Source organism: Fundulus heteroclitus, chromosome 9 (assembly GCF_011125445.2).
Source record: "Fundulus heteroclitus isolate FHET01 chromosome 9, MU-UCD_Fhet_4.1, whole genome shotgun sequence".
In the NCBI taxonomy this organism is placed as follows: domain Eukaryota; kingdom Metazoa; phylum Chordata; class Actinopteri; order Cyprinodontiformes; family Fundulidae; genus Fundulus; species Fundulus heteroclitus.
Window position 1 is genome coordinate 28401069 of NC_046369.1, and position 12851 is coordinate 28413919.

Below are 12851 nucleotides of genomic sequence, written 5' to 3' on the forward strand. Positions count from 1 at the left end.
TGTGGATAATGCAGGGGCTCATGAGATGGCTATAAATATCTTCATGCTTCAAGAGTGTTGAGCGAAACGGCTGCAGGGCTTCCTCAGCTACAAGTTCATGCGCAGCACAGTTGTTCATATATTTTGATGAATATACTCCCACCAGCGGACGCAGGGGCGAGGTGGCACACGGACACATCTGTAAAGAATAGATTTTTGAAAAGTTAATCTTCCTTGAAAGTAAAACTCTCCTCCTTCTTCAAAAATACCTTTTTTAAGATTCAGTTCCAGAAGATAAAGAGGGCTGCGGTGACTATTAACGCTCTTTAATAGTCACTTTATGAAAGCAGTCAAAACGGTCTCAGAAATAGCTGATGGATTGTATTGTAAAGTCAGTTGCCGCATGTTTATTGTCAGGCCTGTCAGCAGGTTTGGCCGGCCCTACTGGAATCAGGCCTGATCCTGTGAGCAGAAGGTAAACGGTTTTCACACCTGCCTTTTGTAACATTTCCTCTGAAGCAGCGACTAGATGAGCACACCTAACATTATTCTAGATTATTGTTGTTTGCTTCTATAAGGTGGCAAAGATATCTATATATATATATATATATATATATATATATATATATATATATATATATATATATATATATATATAAAAAGCACCATTCCTGCTGAAATGAAACTGAAAACTTAATATTTTACCAGACCTATAGCTCAGTGCCTGTCCTATTTATTGGTGCCCATAGTAGAGATGTGTAAAAGGTCTACACATAAATTCACCTTTTATTGCAGGAGCATAATCTGACACTTAAACTTGTAGAAAAATCCAGCTTTTCATTTGAATGCCTTTTTTTTATTTAGTGGGGGGAAAAAATCCCATGTTTAATTAATGAACAAAAGCACCAGTGGCGCCCCCAGAATCCCTTTAAAATAAATGTGCATGGGCGCGCTTGTGGGGCAGCGGGTAGCGCGACCCATATACGCAGTCCTTAGTCCTCGATGCGGTCGACCTGGGTTCGAATCCGACCCGCGGTCCTTTGCTGCATGTCTCTCCCCCTCTTCCACCCCTTTCCTGTCAGCCTACTTTCAGAAAATAAGCGAGCTGCAAAAAATCCCCCCCAAAAAATAAATGCGCATTAAGCATTTTTTTTTATTTATGCTTTACTTCCTGAAGTCGATCAGATTTTTCACCCCTGGTGGATCTGGGACGGGAAACTAAGCGTGAATATGTAGAAAAACATCTAGTATTAAGTATAGTGGAGGACCTGTGATGCTGTGGGCCCTGAGAAGTTTGCACAATGAACCCTGGGAAATACCAGGATATGTTGGATTAAAATAGGTTGGTGTGTCTGTCTGAACACTGAGATTGTAATTTTTTTTTACTTTTTTTCTCCCCAGTACTGAACGAATGATGTGTTTTATTTAATGCGAAGCACTCTAAACCCACTCTTCTCAAATCTGTAGACCTTTATCAATTACTTGCAGTGATTAACCATAAGAAATTAATATTTTATTATTAATTTGCTGTATTTCATACAGCTTAAACAGCCAGTGTGGTAGAGATGTTGCGTAAGCTTGTTTCACAGTGTTTGACTACATGGGTGGGTCTTTCCTGATTAGTTACGAGAAGGAAAAGGAAGTTAAATCAAACACTGTAAAGAAATACATCAGGCAAATGTGGGATCAGAATCTGACCATACAAGATGTCAAGGATCAAGCACAAGAGTTTTGTCTCCATCCTGAATGGGAATTAATGTCCTGGAGGATTTCTATCTAGAATAAAGCTCACATCAGCTTCAAAGTCCTAACATTATGTTTATGTTTAGTCATCAGTGATTAAGTCATAAATGCATCTTACACACCTAACCTAGTTTTAGCTTCAGGGCTGTGAATCATGCTTATTCAACCCTATCAAGGCTATCTTGACTTTAACGCCGGCGACAAATAATAGCTGTTAACAAAAGCTGCACAGGAGCCATTTTTGCGCAAAAAAGTATCGCGTATCACACTGTGCGGTGTGAAAGGTGTTGCTGCTATTATAACAAAGCTCGGCCCTCTGGAAAATTGTAGCTGTTGCCAATTGTCTGCCTGACCTCTATTTTTATTTTTTTAGTTCCAGGGAAAACGTTTTATTATATCAGCAGTAGACTCCCTGAACTGAGCCAAACACACTCATAAGTCACAACCGCAGCCGGTAAGGACAATTAAGTATTCAGCAGTTGGAGGTCATGTTTCCTTTGGCAGAATGAAGATCTAACGAGATGCACACAAGATGCTGATGAGCAGACACGCGACACTTTCTAAAAGCTATAGTTTCATCCCCGATCGTCTGGGGTTTTAAAGTCGGGGCTGGTTCATGGGAATCTAGTTAGTTATGTAATATAATGAGGGCAGTGATATAATATAAAACCAAACGCGTAAGCGTGGAAGCTTTAATGCTGCAAAAGAAGTGTTGACAGGAAGTCAAACCTGCCACCTAAAACAATGAAGAGTCTATAAAAACCAAACGTGGGTTTTCCTACGTTACAAATGAGTCAGAACGAAACAAAGCTGACCCAGTTGTGACACCGCGGCTGATCTAATGTGATTTGACTCATTATCTGAAATCTGACGCCACGATTTTAAAGTGTAGCTTACCAGGAAGCAACCTGAGGTGTGAGTGTTACATCTAGATGACATGTACCCACAGAAAAGCATCACTTTGGGAATGGCTGAGAATTGGTTATAAGGGGGCGGCTGGGTGGCAGTGCAAAAGTATTCACACCCAATGTATTTTATTGGGATTTTTATGCGATGGATCAACACAAGGTAGTGAATGAAGGTGAAATGTAAGGAAAGGAATCTTTGGTTTTCAAAATAATGTTGCTAATATAATTCTAAAATTTGTGTTGTGCAGGTAGCTTTACTCCAGTACCTTACCTAAAGTTACGGACGTGGCGAGGAGAGCAGCCAAAAGACCTCTGCTAGCTCCGCTTAGGTGATAAAACCCATAACCACCGTTTGTTGAATGCTTCATCTGACCGCTAGTCATGAAGGGGACGCGTCAAACATGTGAACGAAGGTGCTTTGATCAGTTGAGCCACAGAAATGTAATTTTGGGGTTTATATGCTAAATGCTAAACGTCACAATTCACATCAGCCTGGACACACGCCATCGACACAGAGAGACACAGTTGTGACAACATCATGATGAGGAGATGTTTTTGTCTTCAGCAGGAATAGAATAGCTTGTATGGAGCTAAATATGGAATGATGCTGGGGGAAAAAAACCTAAAACTCAACAGGACAGTGACCCTAAACATAGCGCCAGAGCTATATCTGTGTGTCATAACGGTCTAGTCAAAGTCTGAGGGAATATGGCGGGAAACATTTTAGTCTACAGATGTGCAAAGCTGGCAGAGACACGCCCCGACACACTTGCATCTGTAACTGCAGCAAACAGCGGCTCTACGAAGTACCGGCTCAGGAGGTTGAATACAAATGCCTGCCACACTTTTCAGTTTTTTTTTATTAAAAACATATCCCGTTGGAAAGCATGCATAATTTTCGTTCTAATTCCCAATTACGCTTTACTGTGTGTTGGTCTACGACAGAATCTCAATAAATACATAAACGTTTGGGGTTGTAATTTTGACAAAAATGCGAAAAGTTGTAGATAGTGCTGCAGCAGACAGTCAGCGGTTCATTGCTGGCATGCGAGCGTACGGACGAACAGCGGAGGAGAAAACGGCTCCTCTGTTGATGCAGCCGTACCTACCTGTCTGCGCCGTACGGAGCTACACGTCAGAAGCTGCACACAAAACAACGCGCAGCCATTCCTTTAAGCTGTGGCACTCGGCCTCCTTGCAGCCCGAGAAGGGGGGGGGGGGGGGGGAGGAGGCGCGCAGGACGTCGCCGCTCTGACAAGAGATGAGCTGTCCTATACATGCGGCAGCTTGTCCCATTGTGTCGACTAACAACAAGGGCTGGAGTGTGGTGGTTAGTCACAAAACGCATATTGAGAACCGAGGCTGTTTTGGAGGCAACAGGAGGGGAATGCGGAGTGTGTGCCTCGGTTGTCTGTCGAGGAAACTTGAAATCTGTCATTTTGCTGTCTGTCAACAGGCGAGGGCTCCGTGGGGCGTTTCAAACGCAGCATCTCTGTCAAAGCCATCGTTTTTTGTTTTTTTTTCCCCTTGCCCTCATGGGAGCTAAAATTTCAGCAACAGTTGCACAGCACTCGTGTAGAACTGCAGTTTCTGAGCCTACAAGTTTGTTATTCTCCCCACCTTCACCCCCCCCCCCTCCACCCCCCAACATCTGTTAGCAAGTCAGCTTTTCTCTGTGTGTGTGTATAGCTAGTATAAAAGGCCTTGATGAATTTTGAATGAGGCCGCTCCGCACAGTTAGTCAAAACAGATACAAACTCTTCGAAGAAGCGGCAACACTCGCTGAGTGGTCGTGACCTGCATGCATTGCCTAACCTAACCTAAGCCGAAGCCCCCCCCCCTTACCCCCTCTCCACTTTACGCCTCCCTGTCTCTCGCTGCAGCGTGAACCCCGCTGAGCCCAGAGGAAGCTGCTTCTTATCAGGGACGGAGACAGGAAGATACTGAGAGAGTGGTGGGGGGTGGGAGGGCAGAGTGGCACTCTGCAGATTTTTGCTTGACACGGGTTTCCTTTGTGAGGCTGACTTGTCGCTACAGCTGTACCTGGTGCCAGACTCATAACAACAAAGTTATATTTGTCTCAGTTCAACCAGTTCAAGCTTTTCACAACTACAGTTTCAGAATCGGCGTGGTAGACATGTTCATGTAGGACATTGTCCTTTTCTCACTGTGCTTTTAAAAAAAAAAACACTTTTTAAGGCTTCTGTCCTCCCTGGCTTGACTTTTGATCATTCTTGGTTAAATCTGCCTCCTTTGAGTGTCCTGAAGTGCTTTAGTTCCCTAGTTACAGACTGGATTTTCATCTGCTCACGCAGTGCTTTGCAAGCGTTCTTACAGCTTCTTTTGTCAAAATAAATCTTTCTGTTGGGATTTTGTGTGATGGATCAACACAAAGTACCACATTATACCAGAAGTGGAAGGAAAACGATGCACGGTTTTCATTGTTTACCAATAAAAATCTGAAAAGTGGGGCATACATTTCTTTCAGCCTCCCCTTTTACTTTGATACCCCTTTATTAAGTCCAGTTTAAACATCTGTGTCCAGAAATCACCTAATATGTAAAAAAAGATATGTAATTTAACCTCAGTTTAAATCCAGCTGTTCTGCGAAGGCCTCGGAGGTTTGTTAGAAAGTAGAAAGCGTCATGAAGAGTAAAGAGTAAGACCGTAAAACATGCCATGAACATCTCACAGTCCACTGTTTTAATCCATCATCTGAACATGGCAGCAAAACAACCGAAACATGGCCGTCCACCTACACCAACATGTGGAAAGAAAGTGAGCTGGTCAGATAAGACCATATTGAACATTTGGCTGACGTGCAAAAGGCTTTGTGTGGCAGAAAATTAATACTCCTGATTACCCTGAACACACCATCCCCACAGTAGCCCCTTCAACGTCATCCTATGGCTTTGTGGTCTCCAGGTGTTCTTTGTTCCTCGTGATCAACTAGAAGCTCAAAACATGGACCGGGGAGGTTAGAGTTGACCCTCCGATATCACACCCATGGTCCTCCTCATGGGGTTATCGCAAGCCGCTGTAACCATCATGTTACAAGATTGTAGAAAGAGTTTTGTGGCGAGCACAAAGCAGATGCGGCGCATGATCTTCCAATGTCCCTCTGATCTGACTAATGTGTTGCTCATGTGAATCTGATGCGTGTATTAACACGCTGAGTGGGGCAAGCACTACTTTTCCTGTTCATCAAGCACTGAATGCATTCGGGCAGAAGGCCTGAGTGAGGATCGTGGCACAGATCCTCAGCACTGCGTGTGAGAACCTCTTACACAGACGAATTGTGAGCTGAGCTGCGTGATCTGAACGTCCACAAGGCCTGTTTGGTGCATCGACCTGCATGATGTGAAAATTGTTCATAATGGGGGACTCGGCGTATGTAGTGGCATGTTTTATGGGAACTATGGTCTGAAGGGGTCTAATAGTGAAACAAAGTGGTGGCAGCATTGTGACGCGGGGGTGATTTTATGCAGAAGGAAGAGGGAAACTGATCAGAGTTGACCCTAGACATGTGGCCAGAGCTCCATACCTGCGAATCTGCGTCAAGACATGACAATTGTTGTTCAGACTCAAATTTGACTGAGCTTGAGCTATATTTGCAAAGAAAAGTGTGGGGGAAAATGTAATTTCTAAACTGGTTGAGACATAACCAAAAATACATTGAGTTTGCCACTTTTCAGATTTTTAATCGTAAAAAAGTTTGAAAACCATCCATTTGTCTTCCACCTCACCATTGTGCTCTATGTTGTTGTATAATGGCATTATTATGTTATGATGATTTTAAAATCATTTAAAAAAGTTTAAGGGGTATAAATACTTTTGCAAGATGCTGTACATCTGTTCATTTGAAACTGAGGAAAAGAAGTGAAGCAGCTTCCACGTCTCAGCCTGGTTATCATATTTCTGCATAGTGATCATCCACCGATCTTCAAGCATATCACAGGGAAAAAAGTGCAGAGGAAATAAGGCGTAGGAGGCAAAGCAGCTGCCTTATTCCCTTTCTGAGGGAATATTTCAAAGAATTTCTTCTCAAATTCAGTGAGAATCTGAGTCTTTCTTTTACACCCTTTGATTAGTCATAGATCTCCTTGTGTCTTTGGCAGAACCCTGAAAATGAAGTCCTCCAGCGTCCCCCAGCACTAGCCGGGCAGCATGGCGCCTGCTCCTCCTTCCGGAGAGGACACCAGCAGCTCATTAGCTCTGCGCTGGAGGCTAACGCCGACATAGATACCCATCAACATCAAACCGAACCCGTTCAGACTGAGTCCTGGTTAAACATCTGAATAAGCCGCTGACAGGACTCGTCCAGCGCCGGGTTCTAAGGACTCGGGTTCTGGACCATGCTCTGTGTCTGATTTTGTGGCGTTCGGGGGCATCAGAGCGGGACGGTGCTGCACCTGGACGGACCGCGGACCCTGAGCCATGTCTCTTCTGTCGACTCTAAGCATCGTCTGTGGATTGATGCTCCAGCTCTACTTCAGTCTGCTCAGCGCTCAGTACTGCGTTCCACGAAACACTGTCTCCTACCAGAGTAAGTCGCAAACCCGACATTAAACACAAGAGCTTGAGGTAGCTTGATATGCTGCATGCATTTGAATATTTTACCCGTGATGTATGATCCAGGAGTGAGGATTTGCCTGCCTTTATATTTTTCTTTTCCCGCCGCCAATGACAAGTTTATTAGTTTTTCCGCAAATTAGCATTTATTTGAAGAACATCGTGTCTACGCTGCTGAAGTGTCGCAGGAGAGCGAAAGCAGAGCACAGCAAAGTGATGCAAACTTTTTTTTTCTCCGGCCAGGTAACCTGAAGTTGTTCAGAAAAGAGGGGACCTTCAATTACTCGACTATGCTGATCAGAGATGACCTGGGTGTGTTGCTGCTGGGGGCAAGGGAGGCCGTCTTCGCTCTGGATCTCAACAACATCTCAGTCCAAAAGGATATGGTGAGGACCTGAGCAGAGTTATTACTGCTGAATGTGCAGGTTTCTCATCTGCAAGCCCCTGCAATAAAGCCGTCTGCAGAGCTGATTATATATTAACTGCAAGTGCCACTATCGCGCTTTTTACTGCTTGATGAAATGCTGTAGCCTGAAAGTTTAACCTTTGTTGAATTTTTATGGCGGTTTACTGCAGTGGTTCGACCAGAAGATTAAATATTCAGTGAGCCGCACAGGGCTGGACTTGCCTGGTTCTCTGGAAGCGGTTCGCAGCCTTTTTACATTTCGACCGCTTAGAAATAGGCCAGCTGATAGTGGACTGGAAGTGAATAAGGAGATGATTGACCAAAAGATTTAAAAAAAATAATAATAACTAAAGTTAATAAATCTTGGTACTAAAAAAACAAAAAACAAAGTAACATTATGTTGCTGTTAACATAAGATTTAGCCTTTTACTTTTTGTTTCTTTTTAATCCCTTAACGGTTTATGACCTATAATACCTACAACACCGTGTTGCTGTAGTATTTGCATATTTGCCTTTCTAGGCAGCACAATTTGACCCTCAGCTATGCCAGGCTGTCATGGATGTTTTTGGACAAAATATTCTGTAGGATCTGCATTACAATGTAGAGACACGCTGTATGCCACACATAGCACCAGTGCTATGTAATCTATGCAGTTGCTACTTAATAGTGACATTTCATCCAACTTTTTAGCACTTAAATATAGTTTGTTGTGCACTTGGAGTCCCTAAGAATGCATAACATTTAAATTTACTCTGTCCAGGTGCTGCGTAGATATCTTTATATTCGATTTGGGTCATAGTCTTTAAGCCATTCAGTTTTCTCGCTTCTCCATTACATTTTCTTCAACATTTACTTTACAGTATTTGCTGCTGTGCAGGTCTAACCCTTACCAATTTTGTGAATTCGTCATTTTTATGTTTATTTTACCCCGCTATTGTAGTCCAAGCTGAAGGATGCCGAAGCTACAAGCTTGGACAAGTCAAAATGTTTGGTTGTTGGCTTTATTAACCCTCAAAATTAATTGCATCATCCCCCAGCATACAACAAAAGTGGCTGAATGGGGTTGAGTGGAACGTTCTCCGACCTAGATTTAAAGAGACGGCACCAAAACGAGTTGCTCTCAGATGCACCACAGAACAGAGGCAGAAATGATAACGAGGAATTCAGACCAAAGCATTGCAGTTCCACTTTATATTGACCACACCTGAGTGATTTAAATTGGAAAAATAACGGATTTAAAAGCATGAAATGTACCCTTTAAATGTTGCAGCAAACCAAAGAGTAATGTAATTTAATGTCACTAAATGCTATCTATGCAAGGGCCATAAGTTATATACCTGCTTATCATATGCAGGTCAGAGGGCGGGAGTTGCAAAATACATCTGTGATTTTTTTATTTTTTTTTGGCAAAATCATACTGGTCCTGAAGATAATATCGAATGTTTTCTTTCTGTGTCCAATGAGGGTGTTGTTCATGTCAAACAACAACAAAAAAGGCTTGTTGTTAGGACCAAACTTACTTTACTTTGGGCTCCATTGAAGCCAACAATACTGATGATTTTTCTTAGTAGTCTCAGCATTTTCCCAAACTTGACCGTTTCCACTTTATGTGAGAAAATGCACAGACCCCTTGTCTTTGTTAAAGAAAAACATTTTTTTTTAAGTGGAAGATTGCTTGCAGGGCTTCAACGTAATTAACGCATGCTTTAACAGGATCCTCTCCTTGTGTTGATGCAGGACAAGTGGGGAGTTACCCAGGAGAAGCAGAGGGAGTGCACATACAAGGGAAAAAACGCAGAGGTTGGTGTTGCACCTTGCAAAACAAAGCTTGTAGAGTAGTTTCTAATTCTGGAACGGGGACACAACCTAAAGGACGGCTGCTGACTGAAGACCGCCCGCTGCCTCGGGCAGTTTCTGTTAATCATTTATATGGGAGTTTAGTTTTTTTCCTTTTCAAGTCTTTATGTGGAGCTCTCTTTGAAGTGCTCTGCTTATAGCTTTGTGTTGAACATCCCAAAAATGGCCCAGGGAAAAACCTCCATGTGCACATCCTTGACCTCTCTGTCACCAGCAGCTCAGCTCTGTGCAGCATGTGCAACTGTACATGCGTGGCATGTTGGTGCTAACAAGCATGTCGGCTGAACTAACAAACCCTGACCTTGGCTTTATCCGCTGGGTCTCGTTGCAGGTGGAGTGCCGCAACTACGTTCGGACGCTGCACAGTCTGAATGACACTACTTTCTACGTTTGTGGCACAAATGCCTTCTCTCCAACCTGTGATTACATGGTAAGTGTGCTTTCTTGAATGAAGTAGATCTAAATAATCGGGGAAATTGCCACTCTTTTGGGGTTTCGGATGTTAATGTGAAGTTTTGCAAGGAGAAAGCTTTTTAATGTAGTCATTAGTTCATTCAATAGGTGCACAGTGCCTTGCAGGAGTATTCCTTAGTCAAGCTCCCATCTCAAACTGTAATGGGTTTCTATTGGAACTTTACAAACAAGTCATATAATTGTAAAGAGGAAGGATTTTTTCCCTTCTTTTTTCACAAATAAAAGTCTGGAAAGTCTGTTGTGCGTTTCTAATTGCGCATTATTGATCTGACACCCCTAGATTAAACAAGTGGAAAGTATTTACTTTAGAAGACCCCTAATTGGTAAGATAAACATCACTTGTGTGTGACTTATTCTCAGTATAACCACAACCTTTTTGTGAAGAACAGAAGTTTCTTGGAGTTGACAAGTATATGGCACACTCGCAAATCTACTAAGATCTGCTTGCCGACCTAAACTGAAAGGCAAAGAGATCATTAATCAGAAAGGCAACCAAAAAGTCTATGGCAGGGGTCATCAACATGGTGCCCATGTAGCCCCCCAGGACCACATGTGGTGCCGTCAAGCCCGTTCAAAGAAATGACAAAAACCCAACCAGTTTTATTTACATAGATTTAAAAATGACAAAAGCATTAAAAACATATTTATATTATATAAAGTTAAGGTGAGCTTGGCCTCTTGTTGTTCAAAGGTCAGTACAGGTAGCCCTTCGTATGACACAGTACCGATGAAGTAGCTCTCAGTTTCAAAAAGGTTGGTGACCCCTGGTCTAGGGTAACTCTGGGTGAGCTGCAGAGATCCAGAGCTCAGGTGTAAGAGTCTGGTAACAAGTTATGCACTTCACAAATCTGCCCTTCATGGCAGATTGGCAAAAGGGAAGCTGTCTTGAAACAAAGCCAGAAGAAGTTCTGTTTGCCAGAAGCTTTGTAGGCAGGACAACGATCATGGAGCCCAAGGTGCTCCGGTGCGACGAGAGCAAAATTAAACTTTTTGACCTGCATGCAAAATGCTTTCCGTGGAAAAAAAAGTAACATCGGTCCATAACCCCGAACACGACATCCGCCGGGGAAGACATGGAGGTGGTATTATTCTGTAGGAATGCTTAGGAAGCTAAGATTAGATGGGCTAAATGCGGAGCAATGGAATGGTTTAGATCAAGGGACAGTACCTGAAGCACCTAAAGGATGTTCAAAGATGCTCTCCAACCTTACAGGGCTTGAACTATTTTTCACAGAACAGCCAGCAAAAATGTAAGGCTGTAGATCTGCAAAAAAAGAAAAAAGAACATAGATATACGGTTCTACAATATACATTAAAATTTGTTGTTTTGACAAAAAGTAAAAACGGTTTATATGTAAAAACTTTTGCAAGTGTGAAAAATGCCTTTTTAGAAACCGAGGGATTGGTTTAAGAAAAGAGGTGAGCACAGAAGCTGTTTGCAGATGGCAGTCAAACCAGAGCCTGAAATATTTCCAGCAGCAATATTATGTCAGTGGACTGACTCTAAATGACTAGAGCGCTCATGTTTATTTTAATGAGGCAACATATCACCCGGTGCAACAGCATGACTTCACTCATGCGCTCAGACTATTTTAAGCAGCATTTGACGCTGCTAAGCAAAAAAAAAAAAAATTGATCAGGGATTTAAAACGTGTGAAATACTTGTCAGCGCAGTCATGTTTTTTATTCTGGGATGTGTTGTCAACAACAGTTTCAGTATTTGGGACTGAACCATAAAAAATCAGTGGACAAAGGGGCTTTTCTACTGAAGCCTCCTTACACACCAACACGTTTGTCACCAGGAAGCTTTTCCTCTTTCCGATGCAAAATAGGAGCGAGACAACGCATTTCTTTGTGTTCATTTTAGTTTTTGTCCTTTTTTTTAAGCGTTTAATAGAACAGAGAACTTCACATGGAGATGCTTTCTGAATATGCTGAGCCAAACGACTTTTTTTTATTTATTTTTTTTAAACGTACCCAGTCTCGCATACAATGAGTCATTTAACTGCTGATCTATATCATCAAAGTTTTTCTGTTTAGATTTGAAAATATACGGTTTAGAAAACTTAAAGGAACAATTTTAAATCAGAGCGTCACATCAAGTCCGATAATCTTCTGTAGTATTGATCTGGTCAGTTCAGTAGAAGTTAATCAGTGTCGGCTGTTTTGGGGCTACTGATATTAATGACGGGGGCATTAAAGGGGCAACAATGAGACGACCCCAAAAACCGGAGTGGTTTCGGAGGTGGAGGGCACAAACATTTTTCCCCTCTTCATTTTTTTGGACTGCTTTTCAGTAGTTTTCCATCTGACCAGGGTCAGTGTCACTACTGGTAGCGTGAGGCGATACCTGGATCCTGCAGAGGTTGGACAGACAGTCCAACTCCACCAGGTTTGCTGTGTCTCCCAAAGTTCTTAAAGTTAGTGCATTTATCCTTGATTTGAGCAGGTAAATAAGATTATTTGCCAATGGAATGAGTATTTTGACCCCTAAAATAAGATAATTAGACATCCTGCACTTGAAATAAGATGATTGAGATGAATTGTTCCTATTTTAAGTGCAAAATTCTTATTCCATTGGCAAATCATCTTATTTACCTGCTCAATTCAAAGACAAATACACACATTTTAAGAACATTTTACTTATTTCTAGTTCCGTTTTTGCAGTGTGAGGGAGATTACAGGAGGCAGCAGGTACTCTAGGAGGCCTGAGCAGGGCTGTCAGAGGCCCCTAACCCATCAGGAGGACCAGTATTTGTTTCTTTATGCGTGGAGGAACAGGATGACTACTGCCAGAGCCCTGCAATATGACCTCCAGCGGGTTACTGGTGTGAATGTCTCTGAGCAAATCATTAGAAGCAGACTTCATTAGGATCCAGCGTCCTCCAGCAGGTCCTGTGCTCACGGTCCG

At 42.5% G+C, this 12851-nt stretch overlaps 1 protein-coding gene across 4 annotated transcripts in view; it reads left to right on the forward strand.

Annotated features, from left to right (window-relative positions):
• si:ch211-129c21.1 (uncharacterized protein LOC563087 homolog) overlaps window positions 1–12851 on the forward strand; it is a 53332-nt gene that overhangs the window by 33844 nt on the left and 6637 nt on the right. The window contains exons 2-5 of one of the 4 annotated variants that reach the window (XM_036141385.1): window positions 6728–7176; window positions 7446–7588; window positions 9347–9409; window positions 9798–9896. The exons of 2 other annotated variants lie outside the window; for them this stretch is intronic. In XM_036141385.1, coding sequence (XP_035997278.1) covers window positions 7068–7176; window positions 7446–7588; window positions 9347–9409; window positions 9798–9896 — 414 coding nt within the window. In that variant the 5' untranslated portion in view covers window positions 6728–7067. The remainder of the gene's footprint in view (window positions 1–6727; window positions 7177–7445; window positions 7589–9346; window positions 9410–9797; window positions 9897–12851) is intronic. One more of the 4 variants, XM_021321042.2, reaches the window with a different exon arrangement.